General features: G+C 29.4%; 9 protein-coding genes across 9 annotated transcripts; 5 read left to right on the forward strand and 4 right to left on the reverse strand.

The window, feature by feature from the left end:
• Positions 1-1,853: 1,853 nt before the first annotated feature.
• BN7_6166 (Vesicle-associated membrane protein-associated protein B/C) lies at positions 1,854-2,599 on the forward strand (the record flags this gene model as incomplete). The annotated part of the gene is made up of 2 exons (XM_011273244.1): positions 1,854-1,873; positions 1,966-2,599. The coding sequence occupies 2 exons, from the start codon at positions 1,854-1,856 to the stop codon at positions 2,597-2,599; spliced, it is 654 nt and encodes a 217-aa protein (XP_011271546.1).
• A 454-nt stretch (positions 2,600-3,053) lies between these two features.
• On the reverse strand, positions 3,054-3,449 carry RPL32 (60S ribosomal protein eL32; the record flags this gene model as incomplete). Its single annotated transcript, XM_011273245.1, has 1 exon — positions 3,054-3,449. The coding sequence occupies one exon, from the start codon at positions 3,447-3,449 to the stop codon at positions 3,054-3,056; it is 396 nt and encodes a 131-aa protein (XP_011271547.1).
• Positions 3,450-4,363: 914 nt separating this feature from the next.
• On the forward strand, positions 4,364-4,834 carry ROX3 (Rox3p; the record flags this gene model as incomplete). The annotated part of the gene is made up of 1 exon (XM_011273246.1): positions 4,364-4,834. The coding sequence occupies one exon, from the start codon at positions 4,364-4,366 to the stop codon at positions 4,832-4,834; it is 471 nt and encodes a 156-aa protein (XP_011271548.1).
• Positions 4,835-5,127: 293 nt separating this feature from the next.
• FMP27 (Fmp27p) lies at positions 5,128-13,113 on the reverse strand (the record flags this gene model as incomplete). Its single annotated transcript, XM_011273247.1, has 1 exon — positions 5,128-13,113. One exon carries the CDS (start codon positions 13,111-13,113, stop codon positions 5,128-5,130), a length of 7,986 nt encoding a protein of 2,661 aa, XP_011271549.1.
• Positions 13,114-14,168: 1,055 nt separating this feature from the next.
• On the forward strand, positions 14,169-15,509 carry TIF3 (Tif3p; the record flags this gene model as incomplete). Its single annotated transcript, XM_011273248.1, has 1 exon — positions 14,169-15,509. The coding sequence occupies one exon, from the start codon at positions 14,169-14,171 to the stop codon at positions 15,507-15,509; it is 1,341 nt and encodes a 446-aa protein (XP_011271550.1).
• Positions 15,510-15,855: 346 nt separating this feature from the next.
• BN7_6171 (E3 ubiquitin-protein ligase RNF103) lies at positions 15,856-17,124 on the reverse strand (the record flags this gene model as incomplete). The annotated part of the gene is made up of 1 exon (XM_011273249.1): positions 15,856-17,124. The coding sequence occupies one exon, from the start codon at positions 17,122-17,124 to the stop codon at positions 15,856-15,858; it is 1,269 nt and encodes a 422-aa protein (XP_011271551.1).
• Positions 17,125-18,041: 917 nt separating this feature from the next.
• Positions 18,042-18,491, forward strand: BN7_6172 (C97 family peptidase; the record flags this gene model as incomplete). Its single annotated transcript, XM_011273250.1, has 1 exon — positions 18,042-18,491. The coding sequence occupies one exon, from the start codon at positions 18,042-18,044 to the stop codon at positions 18,489-18,491; it is 450 nt and encodes a 149-aa protein (XP_011271552.1).
• Positions 18,492-18,740: 249 nt separating this feature from the next.
• PDP3 (Pdp3p) lies at positions 18,741-20,192 on the reverse strand (the record flags this gene model as incomplete). Its single annotated transcript, XM_011273251.1, has 1 exon — positions 18,741-20,192. One exon carries the CDS (start codon positions 20,190-20,192, stop codon positions 18,741-18,743), a length of 1,452 nt encoding a protein of 483 aa, XP_011271553.1.
• Positions 20,193-20,802: 610 nt separating this feature from the next.
• Positions 20,803-22,437, forward strand: BN7_6174 (uncharacterized protein; the record flags this gene model as incomplete). The annotated part of the gene is made up of 1 exon (XM_011273252.1): positions 20,803-22,437. The coding sequence occupies one exon, from the start codon at positions 20,803-20,805 to the stop codon at positions 22,435-22,437; it is 1,635 nt and encodes a 544-aa protein (XP_011271554.1).
• Between the last annotated feature and the right edge of the window lie 348 nt (positions 22,438-22,785).

The raw sequence follows: 22,785 nt of genomic DNA on the forward strand, positions 1-22,785 counted from the left end.
ATGAATTAAGGGATATTTAAATATTCAATTACTGTTTTGTTAATTATATATTAAAGATCCTATATATACATTCAATGATCAATGTACTATCACATTTCTCTAACTATTGGTATATGAGTTTTGATAAGCATTATGAGATCTTGATTTATTTATATTTTAGTTTGTTCTGTAGTAGTAAGTATATTAGCCGCCGTGGTTATTATTATATAAAGAATCTAATTTCCCCCTTTTTTCAACAGCTTTTTTTCTCCTTTTCATAATTGAAACATGTTGAAGTTTTATTAGCGACATGTTCTTTGAACTGTCTTGATCTAAACGCCTATCTTCTGCTAGCTGTTTTCTTTTAAAAGCTTCATTAAGCTGTGTTCACACAAAAAACTGGTGTTTTCTTCGTGGTTCTCTTCTTAGATGGTTCTCGTTCTAACAATGAATATTTATCTATATGAGTGACATGATACATGATATAATTTATCATCCATTTATATATGAATTGCCAGTCAGCATTATTCAATCTATTTACAATACGTTTGTGATTTTGAACGTTTATTAGATTAATCATAATGTTTTAACTTATTTTGAATATCATTTGTAGTCATCAAATAATTATTATTGTCTATACGTTATTAACAAGATTGAATAGTTAACTATCACATATATTAAACTACATCAAGACAATTGAAAAGAATAACAAAATATGTATATGAATGTAGTTCACTATAATTTCAAATGAATCAAATACAATAATAACATGACTTATAGAATTATCAACAACATACTATGCTGTGATAAGTTTCACCAGATCATTAGATCCAATGTCGACTTTGATATTATTTCCACAAAAGACACGCAGTAGAATCAAACAACAGGGAATGTGAAAACCTCGTTCAAAAATAATTAAACTCCATTTAATAAAAATCAATTAACACTAGTGATTATATGATCAATTAAGTCACTAGTGGAAAGTAGAAAGCAATTGCACCAGCGCATCTCGAATTTTTTATACTATAATAGTATTACATAATACACCATAACAACCTACAGGAATAGAGCACAATTATTTTAATTTCTAACTCTGAATAATTAAAAGTTCGCATAATTGTCCTTTAAAATTCAAATCCACCACTAAAATAAACATCTTGTACTATGAAATTATTAAAAATTTAAAATAAAAGTATAGACAATCCCGGAATTGACTACCAACATCACGTGTATAAATCACCCTCGTTATTTACCCAATCTAGACTTTTTCGCGAACTTGAAATTTTAGAAAATCAAAAAATCCCAAAAATTGAAATTGCGCGTAAAATCAAAATTGAAATCAACTAAAATTGGAAAAATTAAAGGCAAAACAAATTCGTTTAAATTGATTGTTTATTGTTAATTGATTGTTTAATTTAATTGGTTCATTATCAAATCATCCAATTCTTTCATACTCAATTGTTTCCCAGAAACCCATTAAAATTTCAAAGTCTTTGTTCATTGTGGATCTTTCAAAGTTGAGATTTTAAAAGAGATCAGGAAAAATAACTTTTGGAAAACAACGTACAAATTTCAAATCAAATCAAATTAAAATTAAATTAAACCAAATAAATTTCAATTCAATTAAAAAGAAATCATGAGTGTTGAAATCGGTCCAAGTGTTTTGGAATTCAATCGTGAGTTGATTAGCCGCTGTTTGTTTCTTGTTGTTTGGTGTTTTTTTGTCCATTTTGTTGATGATTTGGCATTTAACTAGGGGCTATATTAAACAACAAACAACAATCAAAAATCATTGGAACTTGTACTAACAATATCTATTTCAGCACCATTTACACAACCAGCTACTCGTTACATCACATTGACAAATCATTCTGATGAAGTTACTGCTTTCAAGGTTAAAACTACCGCTCCAAAATTGTATGTATTTGTGTCTTATTAAGGTTTTTGAATTATATATACTAACCTTTTATATAGATACTGTGTTAGACCAAATGCTGCTATTATAGAACCAGGTAAATCTATAGATGTTTCAATCATATTATTAGGATTAAAAGAAGAACCAACTCCAGATTTTAAATGTAATGATAAATTCTTAATTGTTGCATTACCATCTCCTTATGATCTTGGTGATAAAAGTGTTGCTGATATATGGCCACAATTAGAATCTGAATTTAAACCTCAAAGTATTTCAAAAAAAATTAAAGTTAAATATGTATTTGAAAAAGTTAATGAAGAATCATCACAACAACATCAACAACCATTACAACAACAATCTGATATTCCTTCATCAAATATTGATGAATCATCAAATGTTAGTGCTGGTATTGGTGGTTTAGGTTCAAATGGTAATTCTGCAATTCCAGATCAACAACAAGATTCTGCTAAATCAATTATTAATGAAAAATCTTCAATTCCTCCAAGTTATAATGAATCATCTGAACAAAATAAAATTGATGAATTAAATGAAAAATTAGATTCAAATGTTGCTAAAAGTCAAGCTTCAAAAGAACAAGAACAAAATTCAACAATTACTAAAAATCAATCTGTTGGTAATGCTCCTTTAACTACTGTTATATTAATTGCTTTAATTGCTTTTATTGTTGGTTGGTTATTTTTTTAAAATCAATTAAAAATCATTTATGTATAACAAAAGAATAAGTCATCAATTTGAACAGTGAAGAATAATTAAACATTCAGTAAGTTAGTTTTTTTTTATTCTTCCATTTCTCACTATATTTCATTATTTTACTTCCTTTGAACTCTTTTTTATCATATATATTTTATTATTTTGAATTTTTTCTTGTTTTATATACAGTTTCTGTCTTTTTTATTATTTTCTATGCCTTTGAAGATTGGTTTTAAAGCTATTGATTAGTGTGAAAAGTTTACAAATAAATTTGTATATCTATAATATAATAAATCGCAGTGAATATTTGTAGTCTACTAGTATAACTTTTATAACCCAAAAAACATTAACTAATACAAAGTCATATACAAAGAACAAAGTTTTTCCAAATACTTTTCCATTTGTTATTATAATTGATATACAGAAATAAGAACTTTGTTGATTAAATTTAAGCTTCTAAAGCAAGACGACCTTTTGGATTAGTAACTTTTAAACCTAAAGCTTTAGCTCTAGCCAAGATTTCAACTCTGTTTCTTGATGAAACGGCATGAGAAATTTCAGCAGCATAAGTTTTAGTATGTAATAATAATAAATCTAAATCTTTTAAATTGTTAACTAAGAAAGCTTTATGACCTGATGGCATTAAATGTCTAGTTTTTTTGTTTGAACCATAACCAATGTTTGGTTGAGGAATGGTACCTCTGAAACGACGTCTAACACATGAGTCAATACCTTTTTGCTTTCTCCAGTTTTCAGCAACACGGTTGTAACGATCTGAATGATGACGTTTAAATTTTTTTTGATGCTTTTTAACAATTTTTGGGTGAGGTAATGAAGCAGCCATCTATAATTTTGTTAGTATTTATATTCCTAGGTTATGAAAAAGATTAATGATATTGGTGAATTGATAATTATATTTTGGTATTGTTTCTTCTTGTCTTGTGTGTACTACGATGAATATATTATTCTTGATTGAATCCGACTTTTTTGTTTACTCTATTTCATTCTTGTATTCTTTTGATCTCTTGTATCCATTATACTTCCATTCCATTCTTTACAATATTGGTTCATTACTTTACTCTTCTGTTAATCATAATCTTCTTTTCATTGTAAATTTCTTTAATTCAAATACATTCAATATCCATATGAACTTCTCAAAACATATTCAATATAACTCTTGGTTGTCTTGTACTCTCTATTCTCCTTGATACATATAATACACTCTCCAATATCATTATCCTCCCATGATTATAACGTACTTTGTCTAATTCACTATGTTGGTTACTATCTCTTTCAAAAGTATTAACAACAAATTCGTTAATAGCTTTGTAAAAATTTCATACCTTTTTTTCAAAAATTCGTTCAGTGACACACAGCACAAAAAAAAAAGCACACACAGACTTTCGCGAATTCTCACCAATTGCTGGTTTTGACGCTTGAGTGAGGTTTCGCGAATTGTTATAAGGAAAAGAAGGTGTTGAGGTGTTGTGTTGATCAATATTCCATTTTAACATCTGAACACCAGAAAAACAAGGGTCACAAAAGTCATGTGATGTTAGGGCATCAAAACATGTGATATATTGTTGGAGTATTAGGGCTCAATTCAAGTGGCTGGTTTGGAAATTATGCGCGAATTTTTGTTGTTGTTTACTGAAATTAGAAATATTAAACGTGAATACATAAGAATTGTATGGCAATTTGAATCTAATCAACATCATCAACATCAATAAAGACAATAAGAATACCTTTTTTATTACCATGTCTGATGTCAACACTAGCAATCCTTATTATTACTACATAGATCCAACAGTTCATTATACAAAATCAAGACCTCATCCAAATGATAATCTTATAGATTTATATAATTTATCAAATATAGCAAATTCAGTGGCAAGAGTTAATGAAACTGGTTCAAAAGGTGTTAAATTAAGAAAATCTTATAAAGCTCATATTAATGATTTACCAGGGAAACATAATAATATTCCAAAAGATCGTACTATATCTCCAATTGTTTATGCTCCAGAAAGAGAAGGTGCTCCAATAAATATAAATAAATTTGATAATCAAATATTGAAAAATTATTTAAATTTTCAAAAAACTAATGATGATGGGATTCATGGTTTTGATCCTGCTAATTTAGCTATGGGTGAATTTAGTAGTCAAGGTACTAAAAGAAAACAAAAAAAATCAAATGATGAAGATTTAAAAAGAAGAAGAGTTGATTATTAAAAATGTGTTATTATATCAATTCGTATTGGATTTGAAGTGGTTTTATGATTTATGAATTTATGAATTTGGGTTATTTATATATATATATATATTAAAAGAAATTAAAAAAAGGGTTTTAGATATTAAATTTTGCGGTGGCAAAGATTCAATATTATGTATTAATTATATTGTATTATAACAATTATTTGTAGCGCTACATATCATACAAATGATTAAATAAAACTCTATAAATAAACTTTTATTACACACACATATATTATATTAACTGTTCCTTTTCCTTTATTTGATCTAAATCAATTTGATCTAAATGAGCTTATTCTTGATGATGCATAATCACCAATATCTCTTAATCCATCAACTCGTTTCCTTTTATGTTGAACTAATTTATTACCAATTATTGATCCACTATGACTTAATAATGCCTTAATAACCAATTTTTTAATTGCCATTGTTAAATCTAATAATGTCCATGTTTTATTTGTAAATATAATTTCTGGTAATGTAAATGCAAAATCTGATACATTAATTAATCTTTTAGCTCCATGACCTCTATATGTAATGCTAACCAAACAACTCTTGAATCTAAATGAAACAATACTTAAATAATTTGAAGCTCTTCTAACCATTTCTTCTAATTCATCATCATCTTCATCATTTTCTTCAAATACATCATTAAGTGGAGCTGTAGTAGAAGTATGATTATTTTGATGTGATAAAGCAGATGGATCAAAAATTGAAGATCCATGTTGACTACTTTGACTATTATGGAAACTTTCTTCATCTCTTGATCTAAAACTGAAAAATGATCTTCTTGGTGAAACTTGTTGTTGTTCTTGTTTTGGTACATTATAATCTGATCTAAATGTTGATGATGCATCAACTGCAATTGATGGGAGATTGTTTGGATTATTATTATTACCATTTGTTTTATTCCCATTTGATACACCCAAATTTTCTCTATTTACATCAATTTCATCAACTAAATCATCTCCATCAATCATTGATTCATCTTTCTTACCATTCACATTTGTATTATTGTTACCATTAACATTATCATGAACATTTTCATGATCAGGATTATCAACTGTATTTCTTAATAACAATGGACTTTCATCAGGGAATGCATACTTCATAACTTTATCACCTAATCTTTGATCAATATTCAATTCTAATGGTTCTAATTCAACTTCAAATCTTCTAATAACTCTAATACCACCAACTGGATTATCCATTCTCCAAGAAACTTGAATCATAGGTTTAGACTTCTCTTTAGATTTTGAATTTTTACCCTTTGGATGTTGTTTATATGATTTTTTATGAATATCATATGGGGCAAATAGAATAGGTAATTCTGCACGATCTTCTAAATTCAGTAATTCGACACGTTCAATTGAAACAAAATTACTATCTGAACGATCTGAACCTTCAACTCTTTTAAAATGTGAGTTTGTTAAAATTGCATCCAAGAATGGTAATCTATCTTCATCAAGCATATGTAATTTAATATCATCTGCTCTAATATTCCATTCAAGATAATCATCAGATGTCTTAGATTGACGACCACCCATTAAAGCAACACGCATCAATAAATAAACTTCTATAACAGCATCAGCTTTTTGATTTGTAACAACAAGTAAATCATTTCTTTCAACATCATCCAATATTGTTCTTCTACCATTCAAATTATTTTGAATCATAGTCATTTGTCTAATTGAATCTTGTAAGCTAACAATACGATCCTTTAAGTTTGAAATGTCATTAACATCTAATCTTAACAACATTTTAGCTTCACGTTCCTTTAATTTTTGATTTCTTGGTTCATTATAAATTAACAAATTCATAATCATATTATATAATGAATAATATTGTCTTGCATCACATCTGAAAATAGCTTCAGATAAATCACAACTTAATTTATTGATACTATTATCCCTCTCATTTGCAAAAAACGAATCATCTGGTTTATCATATCTAACAATAATTGAATTTTTCTCAATCAACATATTATTTTTCAATGCTGATCCATCATAACATAATTCAACACCTAACCAAGGTGGCCATGCCTTTTCAGATCCATAAGTTGAATTACTAAAGAATAAATTATCTCTAATCGTTTTGTCATCAGCATAAAACACAAATGCACTTGCATCAGTAAGGATAGCACCAAATCTTTTCTCAATTATATTTTCATGATATTCATTATCAGTTTCATTAACATCAAATGCCAAAACTTTCAATTCAATATTTGGAGATACGACTAAAACAGCTGAATTTTTATTACTTTCACTTTGTAATTGAATTTGTGGAGTAATAAACTTGAGTAAGAAATTTTCTTGAACAATGCATGATAGATCAAATGATAAATTATACAATTCATCTTCAAAATTTTTCAATTTTTCTGAAGCACGAGTTTCTGCAATACTTTTGCTATATCCATGTCCATGATCATTGTCAACACCATTTTGAGATTCATACGTGGCTTGTGTCACATGCGTACCGGATCTTGATACCCCTGTGCCATTTGCACGACGCTCTTGTGTTTCAATAATATCATCAATTTGACCCATTGATCTATGTTGCATATATCTTGATATTTCTTGTCTTAATTCAAACAAGTAGACATACTTATAAACAACATCCCTATTACTATCATTCCATTTCAACAACATATTGTGTATAATAAATTTGTTTTTGAAAGGAGATTTATCAAAATCATCATTAACAAAGAAATCAAAAGATGAGTTCTCAACTATATCATCAGGAGATCTCGACTGATATGCTAATGCAATATCTTGAACAAATTTTAATCCATGTTCTAACCTTTTGATTTCGATACGCATTTGATCAATTTGGCGTCTAATTTCTGGAGTATGTGATGATACATTGTTCAACTTCTCAATATCCTGTACTTTTTCATTTCTCTTAGATCTTAGCTGTTCAAGTCTTTCAGCTAGAGATTCTTGTTGAACTATAGCCGAGTTATTTTCATGAACTAGACATTCATGGAAGCTTTCATCCCCAAAAGGTCTTGTTCTTTTACCAGTATCAAAATTTATTTGATATTTATCCCCGTGATCATTTTTCTTGTAATACATAAAACTTGGTGTATACATTAGAGGATGTATCATAACTTTACTCTTGAACCCATCCAAAGTTGCAGTACCAATCTCTGTAAAATCATGAATATCAAACCAAGACTTGTCACCATCCATAACCTCAACCTCATGGTTATCTTCCATTTTGTAACCAGAAGCTCTTCTTTTAGCCATAGTCAAATCTTTATTCAACTCGAATTTACCATGTATAGTTCTCAAATCCAAATCTGACATACTAATACTACCACTATTGAACCCCATTTTCATAATTTTTTTGGTGACACCTAATTGTTGGTTATGTTCATATGATAATTCTTTACGCTGATGTAGATCTAGAGTAAATTGAGATGCACGAGCTTTCATACCAACTGATGCAAATTTATCTTGGTCTTGAGAATCAGATTCATGATCATGATATACATGTGAAATGAATAATGGATTTGCAATAGCTTTATACTTAATAGTGAACAAATGACGAGCAAACTTCTTGGTAGGTTTCTCTGGACCAAATAATTTACCATGACGTACAGGGAATGTATTTGAAAACATACGCCAGAACGCAAAGAAATGTTGGAAAGTAGCTGGGGTTAACTGAATAGTGTTGTATGCAATATCACTTTCTGATATCAAAGTAATACCCATATGAATGAAATGACTTCTGAAATGATGATAAGCATCATAAGCATCTCTATCTTCAACATATTTAGGGTTCACCAACGTGATTTCATCATGTGAAATAAAATTACTGGTTCTATCATTACCATCATCAGTCTTTCTTTCAAAAGCAAGTGCTAGATTGAATTTAACACCACCAGATAATCTTATTGCAACTTTTTCCAAATAATGCTCAGTCATTATTTCAACTTCTGCTTCATCTGGGATTTCATCATTGCCAAAATAGAAACCATAAGTAGAGCTTTGATAGTTGGTGTTCTGGTTAGCAAGGAAAACAGATTTCTCAGTTTCTCTTGACCAAACTAACAAAGGTTCTGCAATATGATTAGGGACAGCAAAGATCAACTCTTGAGCAGTAGTAGCTAAGAACTCTCGAGGATCATCTTTCTCATTAATATTGACAACAACATCATCTTTGAAACCAAGAATGAAACCAGCAGCTTTACCACATATATCATAAGGGTTCTTTGTACCTTTGAACAACACATCAAATCTACCACCTCTATTCCAATTCAATTTCATTCTTGCATGGAAATTAGCTCTTATCTTATCCCAAAATCCAACTTTATCAGAAGGATCAATAGGTGGTTTTGTGAAATTATCAAGATTCAACATGATTTGTTGAATACATGGTTGATATGATGTACCCCATGTAACTTTTGTGGTATCTGATGAGTTCAAATCTAAATCCAGCATTGTATAAAATTTGATAGATGTCAGAGTTTTTGGAATCTCAATAGAATAACGATCATCTTTATCAAATTCATTACAACCTGGAACCAATGGAACAAAAACTTCTCTGACTTCTTTATGTGACTTGATGGTATTTTCACCAATAACAATATCACCATGTATCTGTACAGCTGGTAATGTACCAGATTCTGGACCTTTAACTTTAGGCATGTAAATGAATGGCAAAGGATAATCTCTCAAATGACATCTTAACTCATCTAATCTCAAATCCATATGAATAGGTATCAAAGTTGAGTATTCACTATCTTTAGGTTTACCTTTACCAACATCATGTAAGAAATCAGGTATTTTTTCATATCCATAAGATGGTGGACCAATTTTTAAATCAACACCTTCTAAAATCAAGCTAAATAATGATGGAGCGGTAACAAAATCTAACACTTTTCTATTGAAATCCTCAGATAAACGAGATAAATCTAAATTTCCCCATAAAAATTTGAAATTTTGTTGAAATTCTCGTTCTTGATTCTTTTTAAAAGCTCGAATTCTAGCAATCCATGATTTTGAGAAACCTTCACGAAGTTTGTACAGTTTCTCTAAAGCTTTCTCCTTAGCATCAAACATTTTATGGAAATTTAGTGATTGTTGTTGTTGTTGTTGGTTATTACTATCATTTTCAGAACCATTTTGTTTTCCATTTGAGAAAATTGCATCCATAGAAGCTGCATGATGAATAGATGAAAAAGTTGGCGGTTTAAACTTTTGAAATTTCTTTCTTTTTGAAAGTGTTGGCAAATCACTATGAACATCATTTGAAATAAAATTGACAGGGAATGTATTAGATTTTGTTGATCTTTGTCTATTATTTTGTATTTCTTCTCTCAGCCTAGCATCGAAAAGTTTGGTTTTTTCATAACGCATCTTTTGTTCTGATAAACCAACTTGGAATATCATATTCAATTCAGCTTCAAATGGATCATCATCCATACTGAAAAATAATCTTGATGATTTAAGCCTAGTTCTTGGTATCTTTTCAGCTGGTTTTGCATGAGGATTTATGATAATTTCATCTGTATTATTTTTCAATGAATAATGTAATTGTTTCAAAGTCTTTATAGAAACTGAAATATTATCAAAAACTTTATAAATAATAAATTGATGAGGAATAATTAAATGACAACTTTCATTAGATAAATCAAACCAGACTTTTTCTATATCCTTATTAAGTATATCTTCAATATTTACAGTTGTTGATCCATTCACTGCAGTCAAAATTCTAGCCCAATAACCAGCAGTAGTTGGTGATTCAGCACATATACGAAGGTAATGTGAATTTATTAATATTGGCTTATTGGATAATGAAAGGGCATTCAGCTTATTGAATTCTAATCTCAACTTCAATCTATCTGGGAAAACAAATATGAGTTCTAAATAATCAATATTGAATGTGAATTGTATTTTATCCAAAATATCTTTTGCTGATTTTTTCTTCTTTGGTGGTCCACATGATGGAATAGCTTCAACTTCTGGATTCTTTTTATATTGGAAAAATTCAAGAACGGTATTTCTTAAAAGATGGAAACTTGAAATGATTATAAAATGTGTGATTACAGAATAAAACATATCAACTTTACCGAGACTGAAATCAATCATTAAAACACTATTATTATCAGGATTTGGATTCACAGTTAAAACTGAAGATGGAATTTTCATGAATGATTTTTCAACCAATTTATTATTTTTATGTGAGCTTTCTGAATGAATTTTCCCCACGATATGTGAAGATTCAATTTTCAAGTTCCAACTATCTTTAAGTGATTCATTTTCAGCTAATGAATCTAATAAACCTTTGTCATCATCTTCTAATGAAGATGGAGAAGATGTTGAGCTATCATAATCTGTTTTAGCAGCTTGAGATATAAACCCAATTGTCCATTTCTCAATAGAAAATCCAACTTTTCTTAAATCACCATTAATTAAATCATTTTCACTTAAAGGATCAATATTTTTCACAAGCTCTTTGGGTATTAATAACGATCTTGAACCTAAGAGCACTTCAGTATTATTGGATATGAAAACAACATGTGAAAGCCAAGGTGGTATAATATCATCAAATGATTCTTCTCCTATATAATCATTAGATTTAGAGGTTTTTGGTTGAGAAACAGGAGGTTTAGATTCAGGTAAACAATAACCACCAGTATCAAGTTTGAATTGATCAACAAGTGGTCTGATTTTCCAATACAAGTCACTCATTAATGAGTTTATACCATGTAAAACATTGATATCTGATGCATCTAATATGGTGGAATTTGATATTAGTGAAGTTGTTACCAAAAGTTGAGGTAATATGTTAATTGTTTGTTTTAAATCAATACCTTCTAGTTTTAAAACTTCAACATCAATTTTTTCATGAGTATTTCTAAATTTTATTTTAGCATTTGAAAGATTTATAATTTGTGAAGCTGAGAAATTTATATTATCATCTTGATCAACAGTTTTTTCAGTTCTAAATTGAACAGAAACTAAAGCAAATCTTAACACCAATATTCTATAAAATTGATCAAGAATTGGATTTTTCACTAGGATAATTGGATTTTCTATACTTAATTTCACATCAAATTTTGGCCATAATTTTGGGAAAGCACCAAACCAAAACATTGAACGAACTTTTGAATTAGAAGTTTCAGAAGAAGTTGGTACACCTTGTTTAAATAAAAATTCTTTCTTTACTTTCAAAAAATCTAAAGCAGCTAGTACTATATTTGCCACATCATCAGAAGATAAATCCAATATTAAATCTGATAAATGTCCAGTTATTAATAATTTCCCATCTGAATGTGTATTATTTTTGGAAGCTTCTAAAGTTTGGAAATAAACATTTGAAGAACCAGTAAAGTTCATAACTGGTACCGTGAGGATTGGTTTATATTCATCTTGTTTTGGGGATTGCATTGCAAAGCAAATTTCTGTAAAATTATAAATCAAATGAAATGGTTTATCTTCATAAGTATATGTTAATCCATAACCTGGAGAATCAAAATACATTCTTTGACAAGTTAAGGCAAATGCATTAATTTTTAATTCAAACTTCACCAAAGGTTCATAATTTGATGATTGAATTTGTTCCATATCACCTAATGGAATTTCATTAATTGACATATTTTGAAAAGCAACATCAATTTTCTCAATAAGTTTAATGAAATAACAAAAAATATAAAGTTTTTTATTCATTTTAGCTAGGGAATAAGAACAGAATTCATCACTTTCAGGTTCCCATTGTTGTTTCTTGTGCTTTGTCTTTTTAGGTAAAGTTTTAATTATCGATAATATTGGAATTGATAAATTTCTCATTTCAACATCTAAATTTATTTTGGAAAGTTCACCAGTTTTAAAATCTAGAGCACCATTACAACCTATTGTGAAAGCATCAAATATCTCAATACCATTAATTGATTGATGGAAAAGTCTTAGTGTTGCACCAAAATTTCTCTTTTTTTTAGAACGATTAACTTTAATCTCTGTAAAAATATGATCAATATTTGTTATCAAGCCTAATTTTTCAAAATTTATTGATAAATTTGAAAATTTGAACCCAACAAATCTAAAATATAATAAATAAAGTTCAATTAAACTTTTAATTATAAAATTTTGAGGGAAAATATGTAATGGTGTATTTGGATCCAATTCACCAGGATCTTGATTTAAAAAACTCTTATATTCATCTTGTCGACTATAATCATCCTCATCTTTATCAACATTTTTAATTTTCAAATCCACATCATTTAAAACTATTGAAAATTTAACATTATCCATTAATGAAAAATTAAATCTAATTGAACCTATTTTAACATTAATTTTCTTAAAATTTAACGTTATATTTGATATTTTCAATAAAAAGGGATTGATCAGACCTACTGATAATCCAAACACAGTACATAGTATGAACCTTATGAATAAACCTGAACATGAAAAGAGTATTAATCCTTGTATTATTCTTGATGTCCTTACGAGTTCCACAATCCCTCCGGGGGATCCCCATTCAAGTACTCCCATGGTGTGTTTTATCCTTTGTACAATGTGACAATTGATATATTTTCAACAATTGAAATGAATATTTATAATTTTGTCAATGAGCATAAATATTGTATAATTGAACCAAACCGGCTTTTATATTAGCAATTCAAACAGCACACGAACAGCGCTTTTCAGCCCAAGCAATAACAACAGCGGTCAGCAGAACACAACACAGCAGCACAAGAACAATCAGCAACAGAAACCCACTGAAATCAATGCCTTTTGGAACCCTTAAAATGACGAGTTTCCCACTAAAACAAAATTTAAATTGCATTTCTTTGTTTTGAAAAGGAAATTCCGGAGAATCGCTGACTAACAAATCACATAACATTTCCGCGAATTTTATTAAAGATCCAACGAACCAAAATAAAATTTTCATTAAAGGCCATTAACAAACACATAGTGATAATTAATTTAACTAGTACAACAACTTTTTTTGTTTTCACTTCAGAATAGATTTACTTTATTAGTGATCCGATTTTGATTGTGACCTTTTAGATCCAGACAACGCTACAAAGGAATAGGAAACAGGAAAGAACACTAGCCATCATGCGTGAGTATTATCCGATATGAGATGATTACTATGGGTGGAATATTAGGGGAAATTAAATCAATAACGGAATGTGTCAATGTTGTAAAGATTGTCCATATATCCATGAGTACACCTTGTTGATTGAATTAGTGGTATTTGTGGAGTGAAACAAGATCTTTCCCTTTATCCATGTGTCAAAAAATATATAAAATCACAGAAAGACTAACAATGTTTTCAAATAGCACCAAAGAAAGGGAAGAAAATGGACTTAGCGTCCTTCTTAAACGATGAATCCACAGGAGGTGGTTCATGGGCTGATGAAGAAGTTGATTTTGCATCAATTTCAATCCCAGTTCAACAACAAGCCCCAAGTTTTGGTTCATCAAATATTCCAGGTCCAAATTTTAATGATCCAGCATTTGGAGGTTCTGAAAGAAGAGAACGTGTTGAATATCCAGTCCCAGATTTCCCACCATATCGTGCTAGATTAAATAACTTACCATGGGATGCTTCTGAACCAATCATTACTGAATGGGTTGAAAGTGTTGTTGGTTCAAATACTACATCAAATTTATATGTTCCAAAAGATTTTAATGATTCAACAAGATTAAAAGGTCATGCGTTCATTACTTTTAATGAAAAGGAACAATTAGTTCAAGCTTTAACTTTAAGTGGTACTGAAATGAATGGTCGTCGTGTTTTCGTTAATGTTGCAGCACCAGAAAAAGAAGGTAGAAGAGGTGCTGGAGGATTTGGAGGTGATGCTGATTTAGATTGGGGTTCAGCAAGAGGTAGTGGATTTTCATCAAGAGGTGGTGATGATTTTGGTGGTAGAGGTTCAAGAGGTCCACCACGTGAAGAACCAGATTTAGATTGGGGGTCTGCCAGAGGTTCAGGTCCAAGAGGTGGTGATCGTGGTGATCGTGGTGAACGTAAACCACGTAGAGAAGAACCAAATTTAGATTGGGGTGCAGCAAGAACTGGACCAAGATCTGAACCAACTGGATTTGAACCAAGAGAACCAAGAGGTGATCGTGAACCAAGAGAAAGAAAACCTGTTAAAGAAGAACCAAATTTAGATTGGAGTTCAGCAAGAGGTACAGGAGTTCCATCAAGAGGCTCAGGAGATTTTAAAAAAGAAAGATCAGATTCATCAGAATTTAAAGAAAGAAAACCACGTCGTGAAGAACCAGAATTAGATTGGGGTTCAGCAAGAGGTAGTGGATTTACATCAAGATCATCAACTCAAAAACAACATAATAATAATAGATCATTTAATAAACCAAAAACCGCGGCTGATGAAGCTAATGTTTGGACTCGTGGTCAACAACCAAGTGGTGGAGCTCAAAGATCTAATAAATCAACAAGTCAAAAAGATGAAGAAAAAGATAATAATAAACCAAATGTTGTTAAATCTTCATTTTCAGTTTTAGCAGGTGAAGATGATGATGAAGAAGATGAAGAAGAAGAAGAAGTTAAAGAAGAAACTAAAAAGGAAGAAGTTTCAGGATCTAAGGAAACTGGATTAGAAGAAGCTACTTCAAAATTAAATGTTGATGAATCATCAATTGCATGGGAAACTGTTGGTGGTAAAAAGAAATAAGTAATTTAAAAATTTAAAAATTTAATAATATCGTGTAATTTGTTAGATTAGTTTTTTATGTTGAATTTGTATAAGGTGTAAAATAGAATTATATCAAACTAATATAATAATCGTAGGTACAAGTTTTGTTAAGGAAAGAACATAAAACATTTCACATTATAAACAAAAATTATATATAAGGGAGTGAATAAAAACATTAATCAAATTAAAAGTAAAATTAAAGGTAAAATTAAGTCAAAAATTAAAAGTTAAAAAGAACACAATAAAAACAAGAAACGAATATAAACAAAATGAATACAAAAAAACATACACATGAAATCATAAAATCATGAAGATATCACATAAATCAAACCATTCTTTCAACTCTTTCTCTATTATCTGAATTTTGTTGATTCTGTTGTTGATTTTGATTTTCACCTTCATCAACTTCAGTTGTATTAGTTGTAGGTTGTTGATCATTATCATAATTAGGATCTTCATCTCTTAATCGTTGATCTTCATTAACAATAGCACTATTAATTAAATCATTTCTTGAAATCCCCATAATAATCCAAAAAATTCTCCATTTAAATTTTAAATAACGTTGAATTTTATCTTTGGCAATTTGTTCTAGGTTTGGATGTCTTGATAAAATTTCTTGAACTCGTTCATTTAATGTTGTATATTGTAATTCTGTAAATTGATTGATTGAATCCAAGTCTTCATTATTTGCACCACCTGCGATTCCACCAACATCTGTAACACGATCATCATTAGTTTCACCATTTTCATCACCATCTTGATTTTCATTTTTTAAATAATAATCACGTTTACACATTGGACAACATGCTTTTCTTTTAGTTAACCATGGATCTAAACATTCTTGATGGAAAACATGACCACAAATTAATCCACGGACTAAATCTTCTGGTTCGAAAATATCAATACAAATTGCACATGTACCAGAATCATAATGTGGTTCATATGGTGTACCTAAATCGATTTGATCTTGATCTGAATGTTTTGATTGTTGTGGTTCAAGTTGTTGTTGTGGTTGATCTTGGATAGCATCATGATATGTAGATTCAACATCTGATTGTTGAGTAGTTATATTATTCTTCTGTTGAGTTTCAGTTTCAGTTTGGGATTGGGTCTGGGTATTATTAATATCATCTTGACTACCATTATCATTATTACTTTCATTAACTTCATCATCATCTTCTTGTTTCAACTCTTTATGAATATCACGTTGATCCGCATCTCTTTCAGCACCACCATCTAACCAATTTTGATAAGTCCTTACAGGGAATAAATGATCAACTTCTTCATCAGTTAATCTTCTTTTTTTCAAATAACGTCTTCTTCTTCTATTTCTTCTTAATTGATTTGGTAAATCTTGGGAATAAGCATTAAAAGTATGCATGGGGAAATCACCTGTGAGTAATACTATCCCTCCATTATTTGAAGTTGTTGTTAATCTTGCTGTTGCATAAATACCTAATCTTGTTCGAACATAATATCTCATTGAAAAAAAAATAAAGACAAAAGCTATAACAACCCCTATTGCCACAGCTATAAAGAATAATATAGATGATGGTTGTGATGAAGTAGAACCACCTCCACCTTGTTGTGACATGATTATACCAGAGTTCTATAGATTTATAATAAGTAGTTGTGCTTTTGGTGGTTTTATTGAATCCCTTTTCTTTCACCCACACAAATTTAATTTTTAAACAATCGTAAAACAAATGAGATTCCGGGTGATCAAAGTCGGATTATATTATCTATTATGAATTGTTCTAGACTCAACAAACTATGAAGTTGATTAACTATTAACTATTACTTGAATGGGTGATTGTTTGTTGGTTGTGTTGATAGTACTTGTATTGTTTGATGATCAGTGTATCAAGAAATCCAGGTTGTTATATCTTGTGGTGATCATGGCAATCAAGGCTTAGAACTTCTAAGCTTAGAACTACGCTAAGATAATATAAGATAATTTATAAGCGTATTAATATTATAGTATGTCGATGCTATACGTCCTTATAAGGGGCTGTAGTGTATATATTATTCAACAGATACATATAACATATACTTCAACTGATATAATAATCGATATATTGAATTCATTGTCTCTGGGTATAATTGATAACCAGCTCCATGATAACTATGCACAATAAATTACTTTGAACCACCTTCCAATTATCTTTTAATTAATCAACTCATAACAATCAACCATAATAAAGTCACTCTCATATACATCTTCAATGTTCATATCCTTTAAATCCGTTTTGTGATGATTTATTTAGTTCAATTAATTTACGAGTATTCCAAAACTATTCGGATATAAATTTAGTGTGATTTACTAAAACATCAACAATATAACGTCTTACAATTACAACAGGTACTAATACTATACAAACCAAGGAATAGATAACTATAATCCAGTGATCTTCCATATAACTAAATATCAAACATCACAACAACAAATCAACAAAAACACCATCCAAACCAAGTCATAGTCCAATAAACCATAATCGCCACCAACCAAATATGACCCATCAAATAAAACTAAACATCTATGACCTTTCTCAAGGTCTAGCATCCCAATTCTCTCCCATGATCCTAGGATTCCACATAAAAGCTATATATCATACTTCAATAACTATATTCAATCAAGAATGGTATTTTAATTCTCAAGGAATCCAACGTTCAATCCCATATCAAACACATTTTGGTAAACCTATAGAAATTAGAGATATGGGAACAACAGAGATCCCCTTGGAAATATTTGAAGAATTTATCCAAGATTTACCAAGATTCCAAAGTGGGAAATATGAATTATGGGAAAATAATTGTAATGATTTTACTAAAACTGTTATGGAATTCTTGAATGATTTTAATGATTTTGATGATGAAATTTATGGACTAAGTAGAAGGGTATTAAATTCTGAAAAGGGGGAGATGTTAAGACAATTAATGACGGGGATGATTGTTGATTAAGCTAAAAATCTACAGGGTGTTATATACTTAGAATTGAAATTTTATTAGCTATGAATAATTGAATAATTTAATATGGCTTTTTTTTTGGATATGAAATACAGTACAAATATATATAATATGGGTAATTAAGTAATAAAAAAAAAACATAGAAGGTAAATGATCAAATTTTAGAATTTTTATATTAATTATATTGATCTGTGTAAAGAAGGGGAAAATTTAAAGGAATATTATTTATATGGTTTGTAGTTTTTATTCATCTTTGATTTCTTGATCATTTTCTAATTTTGATTCACCATTTGTATCTTTTTGAGAATCACCATTTGTTTTGACATCTGTTGATTCTTTGACTTCGTCTTTAACTTCTGATTCATCTTTAGTTTCATCTTTTACTTCATCTTTAACTTCTTGTCCATCTTTTTGTTCATCTTTAACTTCTGATTTTTCATTTTGTTGTTCATCCTTAACTTCTGATTGTTCAGGTTTTTCATGGGTTTCATCTTTTTGTTCATCTTTAACTTCTGATTTATTATCTTTAGCCTCTGGTTTATCATCTTTAACTTCAGCTTTTTCATCATTCTCACCATTCTCACCATTTTCACCATTTTCACCATTCTTTACATCATGATCTTTAATATCTTCACTTTGGTGTTCCAATACATACTTTTGTTCTAATACATCTTTTTGTTCATTTTTTTGTTCATCTTTTTCATGATGTTCTAAAATTGAAGAATTTGGAGTATCATCCCTTTTAGATAAATCATTTTTTGGATGTTTCCCCCATTTAATCTCTTGAATAAAAGGATCCCAATCTATTAATAAATCTTCACATCTTTTATGAAATTTAAAATCATCTTCACGTTTCAAATTATCAATTCTTATAATTGCCTTAAGGACTTTATGTAATCTTGAGATTTTTAAAATTTCTGTATTTATATGATTTTTGGAATGGAATGATTCTAATTCATTGAAATCTTTATCACTTTTGATTAATTCATCTTCTGATGGGTCCTGAGTTCTTTGTACTAAACCTCTTTGTAGTTTAGATCTAAGTCCAGTAGCAATTTCTTTTATTTCATTAAAAGTTAATGGTGGTGGTGACGAAGGTGTTTGTATATTAGTTTTTCTTTTCTTTTTTTGAATTGAATTTGAAACATCATCATCTTCATTGTCTTGAATTGATGATTTTCTTTGTTTTGATGGTTTTGGAGTTGAATTTGTTGATGATGATGGAATTGTGCTAGAATTTGTTATTGTATTTTTCTTACGACCTCCTTTTTTAGCAGGTTTTTCTTTAGCAATAGTCCAATCATCATAATGAATATATTCTTCATCTTCTTTTAAGATATCCCAATCTCTTAAGAATTCTTCAAAATTACCATTATATTGTTTTGCTTCTTCATAAGCTTCTTTTAAACCTTCATCATCATTTTTCTTCTTTTTAGAACCTTTTGAAGGTGATTCAAATTCTTTAAATTTCTCCTGGGTTAAAGGTTGAATTGAATTAACACCATTCCAAAAAAAATCATTATCTTTAATATATTTAACACAAATTTTATCCTTTTTTTTGGATTTTAATACAGCTGGTGGAACATAAGCCAATGGTAAGACAACAGCAGGCCATGGTTCATAAGGTGTACAAGTTGAAAGGACCAAGTCACCAGGTTTGTATTCATGAAGAGGTTTAGGTTCAGGGTCAGACATTGTGTTGTTGTTGTTGTTGTGATTGTTGTGGTCTTTGTGTTGAGGGTTGTGATATTAATTGGAACGCGTCTTTTGATAGTTGGAAGGCGTTGTTTGGTTGCTTGTAGTTGTAATTGAGTAGAGATACCAGTGTTGATGGTGATAGATTGATAGTTGAGATACTATTTGATTGTTGATTGTTGGTTGTTCCTTGTAGATTGTTGTATTTGTTGTTCTTGTTTTGTTTTTGTTGATGTTTTTTTCAAGTGGACGATTCAACTTTTGAAATGTCGTGAAGTTTTACAAGCAAAAGAAGAGATAGACAATGGGAACAAAGGGAATACATACAAAGGGAACACATTACTATCAAACAACCACATTGTAGACTCCAATTAGCACTAACTACACCACTCTCTTATACTATTTATTCTACTCCGTATAATCAGTACCTTGTTTAATATCCCATTCTCGCAGTTCCACTGTTTTATTCCATGTAATCAAAATTTGCGACTCGCATCAAGGTTAAAAAATCAACATTTTATACATTTACTACTACACTTCAACAATCAACTTCAACCAACCACTACAACCAACTACTACAACTATATAATAACTATCCAATACCACCACCATGCCACCGAAAAAATCAAAACGCTCTTCAAATGATATGCATTCTCAAACTTATTACTTATCAAATACTCCCCTATACAATTATTACCCACCACCAGATCAACACAAATATATCCCAAATTATAATCAATCCATATCAAACCAAGCACCACTAATGACTGCTCATGAAGAAGCTGAAAAGGGTGCTTTCTTATTACAATCCTTGAAAGGAACACAACAAGAAAACCAATTACCACCAGGTCAAAATCAAACAACTAATAATAATCATTTCCCATTGAAGAAAAAATTAAATAATCAAAATCAAAAGGTTTTTATACATAGAATTGGTAGAGATTCATTAAAATTAAATCATATTGAAAGTAATCAAAGAAATAATCAATCAGATGATAAAAATCATCAAAAAAGAGAAATTTATGATTTCCCTGTTAAACCTAAACCCCCAACAGATGTAAATGAATTAAATAATCAAATTTATCAATATGATGAAAGCAAACCAAATACAAAATTTTCAAACGCTGATATTATATTTGCAAATGGTAATAATAGAGAAAAAAGAAGAATTGAATTATTTGAAAATTATAGTGAATTATATAAATTTAAAGAATTTAAAAGAAAATCATTATTTGAAGAACAATCTCAACTTTTACAGAAAAATATTGATTATTTAAATAAACCAAATAATTTTAATACTGAAATAAGTGATTTACCTTCCCAGGGTAAGAAAACTCCATTAATTATAAGAAATTTATTTGAAAAAGAAACTGATATTATTGAAACTAGGGATTATGAATTAACAAGATTAAGATATTGGAGACGTTACAAGAGAAATGAAAATATTAAAAATTATTATAAACAATCATTATCTTTACACCAGGGTTATACGGATGATGTTATTGATAAATTAGAAAAATTGAAAAATTTCTTATTAAAACAGAAAACAATGTTGAAAAATTTAGATAAAGATTTATTAGATATTAATTCTAATAGATCTGAGAAATTTTATTCAGGTTTTAAATCAAATGAATCGGGGACAGGTTCAATAGATATAAATTCTGATCATGATCAAAATCAAAATGGGAACGGGAATGGTTCAAATCATGGTATTAATGGAATTCAAAATTCTTCAAGATCAACACCAGAACAAGAATCATTATCAAACATAGAAAGTTCAGAAACTGATACCCAAAGTTTATTATCAACCAACACCAACACCAAACCCAAAAAACCATCACAATCACGTAAAAAAATAACAAAACCTAATAAAAAACTTCAATCAAAACAATCCAAAAATCAATCAATAATCCTTACTTCAATCTTGGAAGGTTTTGCACCATTATTAACAAATGAAGAGTTCCAAATCATAACAAATGATGAATCACGTTCTTCCAAACCATCATCATCATCAAATTTAACTCTAGGACTGGGATTAGGATCAGATACAGAACATGGTGAAGAATCAGGGACAGGTCGTACAACAACTTCATCAAGAGCTGTAAGAGAGGCAAGAGATCGTGAAGGTTATAAAGATGGGAATGCTGCTACGTTGAATAAGATTATGAAACAGTATACTAGTCCTAATGAATTGGATGAATTGGAGATTGAATCTGATTTGAAAATCTTGAGAAGTGGGAAATGAATAGTGAATAGTGACTGAGTACAGTGACTTAGAAAAAGTAATGGGTTTGGGGTGTTTTGTTTTGTTTTGTTTATTTGTTCTATATGTTCTATATGTTTTATTGAATCATACATGTTTGTAGTAATCATACTTCAATTACAGTAATACTTTTAGGAATTTTAACATTAGTATGATAGATACATTTAGAAGTTCCAAGTTCTAACCCACGGTTAAATCAATAAACTCTGATAATCATAGGTACCAATCTTCTATGAAATTCCTTGAACAACGGCTATATAAGATTACTATAATTAGAATTTAATACCAATTTAACTTTACCCTTTACCCCAGAATCCCACACAAAGAATG

Source organism: Wickerhamomyces ciferrii, contig 00254 (genome assembly GCF_000313485.1).
Source record: "Wickerhamomyces ciferrii WGS project CAIF00000000 data, strain NRRL Y-1031 F-60-10, contig 00254, whole genome shotgun sequence".
Taxonomy (NCBI): Eukaryota; Fungi; Ascomycota; class Saccharomycetes; order Phaffomycetales; family Wickerhamomycetaceae; genus Hansenula; species Hansenula ciferrii.